This window comes from Schistocerca cancellata, chromosome 4, assembly GCF_023864275.1.
Source record: "Schistocerca cancellata isolate TAMUIC-IGC-003103 chromosome 4, iqSchCanc2.1, whole genome shotgun sequence".
In the NCBI taxonomy this organism is placed as follows: domain Eukaryota; kingdom Metazoa; phylum Arthropoda; class Insecta; order Orthoptera; family Acrididae; genus Schistocerca; species Schistocerca cancellata.
This window is the reverse complement of record NC_064629.1, coordinates 76716705-76729729: the sequence shown is the minus strand read 5'-3', so window position 1 is coordinate 76729729 and position 13025 is coordinate 76716705. Positions and strand designations below refer to the sequence as shown.

The 13025-nt window shown below is 38.0% G+C and overlaps 1 protein-coding gene across 3 annotated transcripts in view; it reads right to left on the bottom strand.

The window, feature by feature from the left end:
- LOC126184668 (muscle calcium channel subunit alpha-1-like) overlaps positions 1-13025 on the bottom strand; it is a 601154-nt gene that overhangs the window by 455549 nt on the left and 132580 nt on the right. For all 3 annotated transcript variants that reach the window (XM_049927151.1, XM_049927152.1, XM_049927153.1), the window contains exons 6-7: positions 12682-12887; positions 12267-12370 (exon numbers count right to left, since the gene is read on the bottom strand). In XM_049927151.1, the coding sequence (XP_049783108.1) occupies positions 12267-12370; positions 12682-12887 (310 nt within the window). The remainder of the gene's footprint in view (positions 1-12266; positions 12371-12681; positions 12888-13025) is intronic.

Genomic DNA, 13025 nt, shown 5'->3' with positions numbered 1-13025 from the left:
GTAATGCACACATGGAAGGGAAGTTGGTCACCTCCTGGCAGCTTGGGCCCACTGTGGGACCAAGTGAGGCCAGATGGCATGAAGGGCTGGTGCCACACTTAAAACTGTTACTCCCACCTCGCTACAAGCATCAAGCATCTATTTCTGTTTCTGCTCAATATCCAAGGGTTACACGCTTAGTAGGGCATGGGGGTGGGTCTTGGATATTGAGCATAAGCAAAGATGGGTACCTGATGCTTGTGGCAAAGTGAGAATGAGAGTTTCAAATGTGGCCCTGGTCCATCATGCCAACTGACATCACCTGGTCTCACAGCAGGCCAGAGCTGCCCAACTCTCCTTCTTTGCACGCATCACTTTAGCCCTCTCTGAAATGATCCAGATGATGCTATCATACTGACACACTGAAGTGGCAAAGAAACTGGTATAGGCATGCATATTCAAGTACAGAGAATACATGTCAGCAACAGCTATATAAGACAACAAGTGTCTGGTGCAGTTGTTAGATCGGTTACTGTTGCTACAATGGCAGCTTATCAAGATTTAAATGAGTTTCAACATGGAGTTATAGTTGGCACATGAGCAATGGGACACATCATCTCCGAGGTAGCAATGAAGTGGTGATTTTCCCGTGCGACCATTTCATGTGTGTACCGTGAATATCAGGAATCCAGCAAAGCATCTAATCTCCAACATTGCTGCAGCCGGAAAAAGATCCTGCATGAACAGGACCAATGACAACTGAAGATAATTGTACAATGTGACAGAAGTGCAACCATTCCAAAAACTGCTGCAAATTTCTATGTTGGGGCATCAGGAAGTGTCAGCATGCAAACCATTAAACAAAATGTAATCAATATGAGCTTTCAGAGCCTAAGACCCACTAATGTACCCTTGATGACTGCACGACACAAAGTTTTACACCTCACCTGGGCCCATTAACACTGACATTGGTCTGTTGATGACTGGAAACATATTGCCTGGTCGAATAAGTCTCATTTCAAATTGTATTGAGCAGATGGATGTGTACGGGTATGGAGACAACCTCATGAATCTGTGGACCCTGCATGTCAGCAGGGGACTGTTCAAACTGGTGGAGACTCTATAATGGTGTGGGGCATGTGCAGTTGGATTGATATAGGACCCATGACACATCTAGAAACGACTCTGACAGGTGACACATTTGTAAGCATCCTGTCTGATCACCTACATCCATTCATGTCCACTATGCATTCCGACAGACTTGGGCAATAACAGCAGGACAATGCAACACCCACATGTCCAGAATTGCTAAAGAGTGGCTCAGGAACACTCTTCTGAGTTTAAATACTTTCAATGGCCACCAAGCTCCCCAGACACGAACATTATTGAGCATATCTGGAATGCCTTGCAACATGCTGTTCAGAAGAAATCTCCACCCCCTCATACTCTTACAGATTTATGGGCAGCCCTGCAGGATTCTTTATGTCAGTCCCCTCCAACACTACTTCAGACATTAGTCGAGCCCATGCCACATCGTGTTGTAGCACTTCTATGTGCTTGTGGAAGCCCTAAATGATATTACACACAGGTGTACCAGATTCTTTGGCTCTTCAGTGTATAAGTGGAACACCTTGCCAGCCCCAGTAGTCAGTGATTTTAACTCCTGATGATGATGGTTGGGACAGATGTTGAAAGCTCACTTGTTTCATTTGAAGTGATACAGCTTGTGAACCGAGAAGATTTTATTGTAATTGGTGATGTTAGAAGTGGAAATAAATTGCTGTGTTTATGAGCTGAACAAACTTAAGAATAAAGTTTTGGACAACAGTGGAAAAGAATATATTTCTGCCCCTTGTGAAGCAGCTTAGTTGCATTGTTCAATGTTGTAAGATGAATTTACTGAAAATAACAGATAGAGACAAAGGCAACTATTTCTCATGAAATTTACAAATTATGTTCACAATATATACATACATTGTCTTGCTAAGTGCTATAGATGTAAAAATGCATGCAAGAAATATACAGTCTAGCTTGAAGCTACACATTATATAATTAAGGAGCTAGAAAGAGGCTGCGGACTTCTTTTCTACATCTATGTAGGCACTAAAAAGTAAGTTACAGATGTCACCTCATGCTGAGACCATTACAAGCATGGCATTACTATCCATAAATGGAGTACATATTCCGAGTTTCACAGTGTGTAAGTGAAATGGTGGGGCAACTGTAAATATACTCCAAAGTTGGAGTATGTGAGACAGTATGATTCTTGTGGGCAAAAGGTCTAAATTGCTGACAGATTCACTGTAAAATTTTGGTGGCATATGGACCAAATGCAATGATGTATCCAACCATAGTAAAATGGATGCTGATCTGATGATGCTGATTGGGAAGGAAGGCTGTCAACATTGACCACATATGACACTGTCCAGGGCAATTGAGTAAGAACATCTGAGAAGGAAAGATATTTTCCAACAATAAGGATATTCACACAGCAGTTCTTGAATGGCTCCATGATAAAGGAATGAAGCTCTATTGCCAAGGAACTGAGTGGCCAGTAGAACATGACGACCTTTGTTTACACAGACTAAGTAACTATGTCAAAAACTAATGTCATCTAATGTCATGTATCTGTAGCACTTTGAAGCGTAGTGTAGCATTCTATCAAAGTTTCATGATCTATCATAATCATGTGTAATTTACTTTTTGAAGCCCACTCATAGATACATACTCTGCAAACTAGTATGAACTGCATGGCAGAGGGTACTTAGCATGGAACTACATGTTAGATTCTTGATTGATTGATTGAGTGGGGTTATGGGACTAAAAAGTGAAGCCATCAGTAAGCCAATTCCAAAATTACTTATAGAAGAGAGGGGGTCTGCTAAAAGTAGATGAATCCAGTCAGAGGGCTCAAACTATAAAACAAAGAAGTTAAAACACAAACATTAGAAAGCATAGAAAGGTAGATCAAATATAAAAACCATAAAAACAGAGGGATAAAAGAGCGGTCTTTACCACCTGGGAATGATCATGGGTCCCAGGCCGAGAAAACATGAAGAGAGGCCCCAACCACAACCACCCTGCCCCTGCTCCAGGAGTAAAGCAAAACCCTAGAACTGAAAATAAAAACCACTTTCACAGAGCAAAACGAGGACCAGTTCAACCATCCAAGAATCGTCTGCTAATATTAAAGACAAAGAATCTGGGAGGCAAAGGGTGAAAAGATAGGGACATTCCACTAATACATAGGATACCGTCAGTCTGGCTCCACAGTCTCATTGAGGGGTGGTTTGTTACAAAGAGAAAAAACACGTGAGCCTGGTATGACCAATGTGTAGACAGCAAAAGACAGTGGACTCGTTCTGAGAGGAGCTGAAGGAAGAGCACCAAACTTCAGTAGTCTCCTTGACTGTGCGGAGTTTATTACTGAGAGCAATAGCACACCAGATGTCATTCCACTTTTGGGCAAAGAGATACTTGATGTGGATATCTGTACCAGGAACATGTTAGATTCTCTCTTCTTCCAATCACATGTGGAGCACAGGAAGAATGACTGCTTAAATGTAACTGTGTGCTGGAGTTAGCCTGATCTTAACTTCACATTCCTTACAGGAGTGAATTTTTCCAGATCACAATATTGCTAAAAAACACTTGACATCTCTCACAGGTGAGTTATGTTCTACTAAAATTTGTATTTTACAATATTCTTTACAACAGTTAACATTAGAATGAGTTAGTTGTAAAAAATATTTTAGGTCTTCACATAATTTTAGATAACATATGCGACATGAGTTATAGATTTGACCAATAAAGTGAAAACAACTTGTAAGGGGAAATAAATGAATGGTTTCCTAGACTATGTCAGATTACAACAGAAGAGCTAATCCAAATATATTTTACACAACCAATGTTCACTCACTGGCAGAGATGTACGAATTACATATACGTAAGTGTATGGCTGAAGTTGTGAATCCTGTGAAGGAACATAGTTGTTCTTCGCAAAATATATTGTTTGAAACAAATTTAATACTGTACAGAGGACACTACTGGACTGACATTGCCATCAACATAGTACACTTGTAAAGTTTGCGACTTAGCACAATATATTGAACTACAAGTAATTAAATATAAATTACATCTGCAAAAAGCACAAACTACTATGAAAAATTTTCTCCTTCAGCAAGAACTTGACTGTGACACCTCAGTTATAATTATGGATTTACAGCATGCCATATTCACAACTCACATGTAATTTATTTTCTATCAGCATCTATTGCAGATCTATAAGCACTTTCAACAGTATCAGTGCAATGATTTATGTGGCCACAGCCGTCTGCTTCAAAAGGAGATGAATTAGTAAGTTGTCTATTAAAAGCCATACCTTATCCTTGCCATTGCCAGTCTACATTTTATATCCTCTCTACTTTGACCATCATTAGTTATTTTGCTCCCCAAATAGCAAAACTCCTTTACTACTTTAAGTGTCTCATTTCCTAATCTAATTCCTTCAGCATCACCTGACTTAATTCAAGTACATTCCATTATCCTTGTTTTGCTTTTGTTGATGTTCATCTTATATCCTCCTTTCAAGACACTGTCCATTCCATTCAACTGTTCTTCCAAGTCCTTTGCTGTCTCTGACAGAATTACAATGTCATTGGTGAACCTCAAAGTTTATTTCCTCTCCATGGATTTAATACCTACTCTGAATTTTTCTTTTGTTTCCTTTACTGCTTGCTCAATATACAGATTGAATAACATTGGGGAGAGGCTACAACCCTGTCTTACTCCCTTCCCAACCACTGCTTCCCTTTCATGTCCCTCGACTCTTATAACTGCCATCTGGTTTCTGTACAAATTGTAAATAGTCTCAAAAATGAGATCGACAGGAAGTGCAAAATGGCTAAGCAGGGATGGCTAGAGGACAAATGTAAGGATGTAGAGGCTTATCTCACTAGGGGTAAGATAGATACTGCCTACAGGAAAATTAAAGAGACTTTTGGAGATAATAGAACCACTTGTATGAACATCAAGAGCTCAGATGGAAACCCAGTTCTAAGCAAAGAAGGGAAAGCAGGAAGGTGGAAGGATTATATGGAGGGTCTATACAAGGGCGATGTACTTGAGGACAATATTATGGAAATGGAAGAGGATGTAAATGAAGATGAAATGGGAGATACGATACTGCGTGTAGAGTTTGACAGAGCACTGAAAGACCTAAGTCGAAACAAGGCCCCCAGAGTAGGCAACATTCCATTGGAACTACTGACGGCCTTGGGAGAGCCAGTCCTGACAAAACTCTACCATCTGGTGAGCAAGATGTATGAAACAGGCGAAATACCCTCAGACTTCAAGAAGAATATAATAATTCCAATCCCAAAGAAAGCAGGTGTTGACTGATGTGAAAATTACTGAACAATCAGTTTAATAAGCCACAGTTGCAAAATACTAACACGAAATTCTTTACAGATGAATGGAAAAACTAGTAGAAGTCGACCTTGGGGAAGATCAGTTTGGATTCCGTAGAAATACTGGAACACATGAGGCAATACTGACCTTACGACTTATCTTAGAAGAAAGATTAAGGAAAGACAAACCTACGTTTCTAGCATTTGTAGACTTAGAGAAAGCTTTTGACAATGTTGCCTGGAATACTCTCTTTCAAATTCTAAAGAAATTTCCGAAGAAGAGAAATTTGTTAACATCGAGTATAGATTTAAGTGTCAGGAAGTCATTTCTGAAAGTATTTGTATGGAGTGTAGCCATGTATGGAAGTGAAACATGGACGGTAAATAGTTTGGATAAGAAGAGAATAGAAGCTTTCGAAATGTGGTGCTACAGAAGAATGCTGAAGATTAGATGGGTAGATCACATAACTAATGAGGAAGTATTGAATAGGATTGGGGAGAAGAGAAGTTTGTGGCACAACTTGACAAAAAGAAGGGATCGGTTGGTAGGACATGTTCTGAGGCATCAAGGTATCACCAATTTAGTATTGGAGGGCAGCGTGGAGGGTAAAAATCATAGAGGGAGACCAAGAGATGAATACACCATGCAGATTCAGAAGGATGTAGGTTGCAGTAGGTACTGGGAGATGAAGAAGCTTGCACAGGATAGAGTAGCATGGAGAGCTGCATCAAACCAGTCTCAGGACTGAAGACCACAACAACAACAACCTTATCCTTGATTCTTGAAGGTGCTAAATACTAACAATTAATAATTTACAGAGATCTGTGTGTTGTTAATCAAAATAAAAAGTAGACAGTAATTGAGCTACCATTGTCAAGATGAATTTTTGAAGATTTGAGGAACTGTGCTAGGGTACATACAATCCCCACTAATTAACAACTCCAGCTATGTCGTAACTGGAGGGAGGGAGCAATGGATGGATGTATACAAAGACAAACTAGATGTGACAAGGAAAAATGACTTGGTATAAGAGATTAAATTAAGGTACCTACATATACTTATCTTAAAAAGCACACTAACTGTGCAAGCATCGACCAGATGAAGTTTAAATTCAAAGAAACAGTATTGATGGTAGCAGAGAGATTCATACCAAGTAAATAAATAAGAGACAGAACAGACTGCATTGATACTGTTGAAAATACTTGTGGATTTGTAATAGATGCTGACAGAACAGTACACAAAACAGTCCAGTAAACTGTTGCAGAAGCAACAAAAAGAAACATGCTAGATTTAAAATAGTGCAAAATATCCAAGATTGGCAATGTTTAACACAAGCTCAAAATTTTGTGTGGACTTCAATGTGAGCTGCTTTAATAACTTCCACAACCAAACTCTCTCAAAATGTGGCAGAAAACCCAAGGAGATTCTGGACATATCTGAAGTATACCAGCAGTAAGACACAATCAATACCATCATTGTGCAATAGCTATGGTAATGTTACTAATGACAGCACTACTAAAGCAGGGTTACTGAACGTGGTTTAGCAAACTTTCTTAATCAAAGAAGGTGCACTAAATATTCCACAATTAAACAAAAAGAACAGCTGCCAACAGGAGTAATGTAGAAGCAGATAGCTTCACTCATTCTAGTGAAGCAACTTAAGTCACTCAATAAAGGCATGTCTTCTGGTACAGACTTTATATCAGTTAGGTTCCTTTCAGAGTATGCATCTGTAATAGCTCCATATTTTGTAATCATTTACAACAACTTGTTCAATGAAAGATCTATACCTAATGACTGAAAAGTTGCAAAGGTCACATCAGTATTAAAGGATGGAAACAGAAATAATCTGCTGAATTTTAGACCCTTTAGACCTGTATCACTGACATCAATCTACAGTAGGTTTATCGAACACGTATTGTATTCTAACATTATGAAATACCTACAAGAAAATGATCTACTGACATACAGTCAGCATAGATTCATAAAATATCATTCTTGTGAAACACAAATAGTTCTCTATTCACATGAAGTAATGAGTGCTATTGATAGGGGATCTCACATTGATTCCATATTTCTAGATTTCCAGAAGTGCTGTATAATCAAACTGCATGCCTATGGAGTACCATCACAGTTGTTCAACTAGATATTTGATTTCCTGTCAGAAAGGTCACAGTTTGTAGTAACTGACAGAAAGTTATCAAGTGAAACATAAGTGATATCTGGAATTCCCCAAATAAGTGCTACAAGCCCTCTACTATTACTGATCTACATAAATTTTTTAGGAAACAATCTGAATAGCCCTTTTTGATTGTCTGCAGATGGTGCTGTTGTTTAACATCTAGTGAAGGCATTAGAAGATCAAAACCAATAGCAAAATGATTTAGTCAAGATGTCTGTGTGGTGCAAAGTGACAAATGACTCTAAAAAATATAAAATGTGAGGTCCTCCACATGAATATCTAAATGAATCTGTTAAATTTTCGTTGCACAGTAAATGACAAAATTTAAAGATTATCACTTCTACTAAATATCCAGGGATTACAATTACAAACAAACAAACTCAAAGCATCAAACAGAAAATGTTGTAGGGAAGGTGAACCAAAGATTGTGTTTTATTGGCAGAACACTTACAATATGCAACAAGTCTACTAAAGGCAACTCCCTACACTATGCTTGTCCATCCTCTTCTGAGGTACTGCTGCACGGTATAGGATCTTTACACCATATGATACACAGAGGATTTGAAAAAGTTCAAAGAATGCACTTCATTTTATATTATTATGAAATAGCAGAGAGAGAGAGAGAGAGAGAGAGAGAGAGAGAGAGTCATGATACAAGAGTTGGATGGAAATCATTAAACTAAAGACAATTTTCATTGTGGGAGGTTTTCCCATGAAATTTCTGTAGTAGCTTTCTCCTCTGAATGCAAAAGCATTTTGTGGCTCTTCCTTACAAAAGGTGAAATGACCACTGTAATAAAATGAAAGGAATCGGAGCATCATGGAAAGATTTAGGTGTTCATTTCTCCAATATGCTGTTCAAGAATGGAATGGTATCAGAATAGTCTGATGTGGTTCGATGAAGCATCTGCCAAGTACTTAAGTGTGAACCACAGAGTAATTATGTAGATTTAGATGGAATGTAAGAGGCTTAAGAAACACGGCATTAGATCTTAATAGGACTTTGATGAAACGAAAGACAGATGTCGAGGTCATAACTGAAACAAAGAAGAAGTTAAAAGCGACTAAGATCTAGGCTACTATACAATTATTTACAGTGGAGTTCAACAAAATAGAAGACAATATTGTATAGTCACTGTACTAATAAACAAAAAATGAAAAAACAAAATAATGAGCTATGCATACATTAAGGAATATTTCAAACTGACAAGGATCATATAAATACCATAGATGTATATGAACCAGAAGAGAGAAGAAAGACAGCTTTTACAAATTGCATGAAACAATTACTAAAGTTAATAATAACAGACCGAGTAGCATTAATTTGTGGAGATTTGAGTGTCCGTATTAGAAATCTGCCTATACCCTTGGCAAAAATGAATGAATGACTGTGGTGAAGATCTCAGACAGTATGCAATAAATTAATACTAATTAATATATTTTGCCAGTGAAAAGATATCTATAAATATACTTGGAGCATAAGAGGGCAGAGATTACTTGTGGATTATATCAACACAACTTAAAAAATTAAAATAAAATATGCAAATCACAAATAGCTCAAGAGGGGTACAAATACACCTTCATGTGGTGGAACATGTTGCTGAGCACAACACGCTCAATTTCAATTGCTGCTTCACGACCTGAGGCATCTGGAAACCCCCATCCCAGCACCAGCTTTTTTGGATTTTACAGATGGGAGATGCCCTTGCAATACCTCTTTCATCCCATAATCCTGCAGGCCTCAGTCTCCACTAATACCTGCCCACATCCACTTCACTGTGTACCCACACACACTTCCCCACCATATCCCCTTCCTATCTTCTGTCACCCCTCCCACATCATCACACACTGCCCAAACTCGTCAGTGCTGTTGCCCATGTGTCACATTCCTATCCCCTGCACATGCTGCCATCCCTGTCTCATACTCCTACTGGCTCCCTTTGAGTTTTCAGCTACCCTTCCCCAAACATCCCTTCCACCTCATGCCTCCTTTCTCCCCTTGCCTACTCCCTCTGACACAACCCTCATAAATCTGCAGAACTCCAGCCCCAACACTGTTTATTCAGCTATTCAGCTCTCTCTCTCTCTCTCTCTCTCTCTCTCTCTCTCTCTCTCTCTCTCTCTCTCTCTCTCTCTCTCTCTCTCCCTCTCTCTCCCTCTGTGTGTGTGTGTGTGTGTGTGTGTGTGTGTGTGTGTGTGTGTGTGTGTGTGTGTGTGGGGGGGGGGGGGGGGGGGGGGGAGTCAGTATGTGTACTCTTAGCTCAAAAAAGAATTAAAAACAATTCGTCCTAAAGCTAGTGATGCTTTCAGTTTTGTTTAGGTTCTTGTTAAGCATTTTGACTGTGACACAGACCTAGAAACTGATGTTTAAAAGACACACATTTTCTAATTTTCATTATTAATATTTTATTTCAGGTATGTTATATGTGTGGTAAAATTAAAGAACTTCAATCAAAAGAAAGAATTTTCAGTCAATAAATGTTCTCATGACATAATATTTGTCCATTTGTGGGTGAGAGATTTATGAGTGAGAGATTTCAAAGATGAAAATAAACTGTAAAACTTGTGTTTACAGTAAAGTAGAATTTAGTTAAAGTCTTTCTCAAAACTATTTGTTTGTATACTATTTATTGGTAAATTACACAATTTATGAATGTGTTAGCTAGAAATATATAGTTTTATGTGAATGATTTCAAGGAAAAATAGAGGTATGTCATCTTTTAATAAATTTTAAAGACAACAGGGGTCACAGACAGGCCCAGAAAAGTGATTTTTTTAACATGTAATGGGGAATCAATTTATTTAAATTATTTAGATTCATAATTAACAAGTAAAGATGATCCAAAGTCTAGTTTACATTTACATATTTAACACAATTTTCCAGTGTTGTTTTATAGCTCAACATAATGCCGTACATTTGATGAACATTTATGAGTAACTAGCCAATAGCAGTTCTCATGTGGAAAGTATATTAAAAACAGCATGTCAACTGGAAAATTACAATTTATATGCCTGTATTCACTTTGATGTTCTGAAAGACATGATTATCAGTTATCACCATCATTTCTTGTGGCAACTATAGTGACGGTTGTACATGTCTGGTTTTTCAGTGACACAATTTTTTGGTCTATGGTGCACAATTTGCTTTCAAAAACTGTGTTTAAGTGCCTGAATATTAGTGAAATGTTCTACCAGGAAGATACGACACCAACACATTGCCACAGTGCAAATTTGTTGGACATGAATGTCCATCAACAATGGATTTATGCTGTGGCTAGGCTCAGTAACTTGCTCCACCACTGGTAAATATTCCCTGGATTTTCTCCCAGCTTTTGTGTGGATACCAGGGACATTTCAGTGACTCAAGCAGAGATCTGCTGATGCCTATACACAAATTCATAAGGATACATATGGAAAAATGGAATGGAAATGAAGTCCCATGCTTCTTTACAGAGCGCAGGGGAACGATGCGGGAGACCCGCACCGCCTTACTAGGCAAGGTCCTAATGGAGGTGGTTTGCCGTTGCCTTCCTCCGACCGTAATGGGGATGAATGGTGATGATGAAGACGACACAACAACACCCAGTCATCTCGAGGCAGGAAAAATCCCTGACCCCGCCGGGAATCGAACCCGGGACCCCGTGCTCGGGAAGCGAGAACGCTACCGCGAAACCACGAGGGTGGACAAGGATACATATATGTAATGGAATTATATTTTCAAAAACAATTGTTTTCAATGCAGTGAAATATGAACAGATTTCTAACAACCGTTCTACATAAATTTTACTTTATGTAAATTTCTTCTCTTTTTTAAACATAAAGTAATTTTTACTCTTAGTCATGTTCAGTTTTTCCTATTTTAGTAACGTCATATATAAAGAGAGAGAGAGAGAGAGAGAGAGAGAGAGAGAGAGAGAGAGAGAGAGAGAGAGAGAGAGAGAGAAACTGAAGAACGTGCCTCCTGCTTCCCACCTAGAGTTTGGAATTTTAAACACTTTAAACAAAGAACATTCCATTTTAAAGCCTCCTCTGCTCCTTAAAAAAATGTATTCAGCTTCAGTTGCATGTCTGTTACACCAAATGCACAATTCAGACCACTATGAACTGTTCTGCTCTTGTGCAAGTAATTCTATGAGGCTTTTCAACTAACCTCTGAGATTTATTTTGGGTATAGTACTAATATATGATGAAATCGGCCATGATTTTGGCAATCAGTACAGTCTTACATTACTGGTTCTTTTCTGTTTGCATTTATACTTTATATTTTGATAATATATGATCTCATTAATGTCATTACATATTTAGGTATGTAAATGCAATGAGCAATATGATGCACTTAAGGACTCTGGTTGTAACTAACACTTATACATTCTCATGAATTACTGTAATCTTTGTCAAAGAATATCCAGTCTCCAGCAGAATTGATTCTCTACTTAGTTTTTTCATGTAATGCTGTTTGGCCTAATTTAAGTGACCTCTCATGAAATGGAAAAGAGAAAAAGGAAACAGCTAAACATAATCACAAGAAATAATATGCACTAAATTTTACGTGAAATCTAATCTTTTAACTGCGTACTATTGGAAAAGTTCAATGTTCTCGTACCTACACATCTACGGCAATGGAATCATAATTTTAGTGATTGATCACAATATCTGCAGATGTCAGCATACCTTACTACTTCTGCAACAGACTTACCCACTGAGGACACCAAGGATCAGGTTCATGACAAAAAATGCTCCGAGAATAACCATTGAGATGAAGTATATCCACTGCCACGTATTTCCCATCGCATCTTCAATCTGTGTTTAAAAAAAAAGTTTTCATGTCTGTAACTAAATATGCAAGAAGTTTGTAATGTATCCCATTAGCCATCTTGCTTTTTTACATTGATAAAGACAAACAGTCAGAGGACTGCTTCATATCAGAGTCATACACTTAATAATACTAAAACAAAACTGACAGCTGTAACTAAATCATTCTGTTATGTTAGGGACAAATAGAAATTCCCAAGTCAATAGCATTCTTTATACACAGATTAAGTGGCTAGTCTCTTGAAAAAATTTTAAAATATATTCAATATCTACAGTTACCTTAATAATGATTTACTTACATCATACAAAACGTCAGTCCAACCCTCCAGAGTTATACATTGAAAAACTGTTAGCATAGCAAGGCCAAAATTATCAAAATTAGTTATTCCAAAATTTGGACCATCCCAGCTGTCTTCTTTGCATGTCATATTTGGACCTAGTTCAGAACACTGAAAACCACCTTCTCCATTTTTCCCACATGGATGTGGATCACGCATCATTTTATCTGTAAAAGTATTGTCTGTTTTTAAGCCAGCCATGTCTTTTCAAAGAATCACTAAATTAATTTGACAAAGGTTTTCAAAGTTAAACTAGACTCAAATGTAGATAAAAAAACTGCAACCTGCCAGGCAGCAGCAGACAT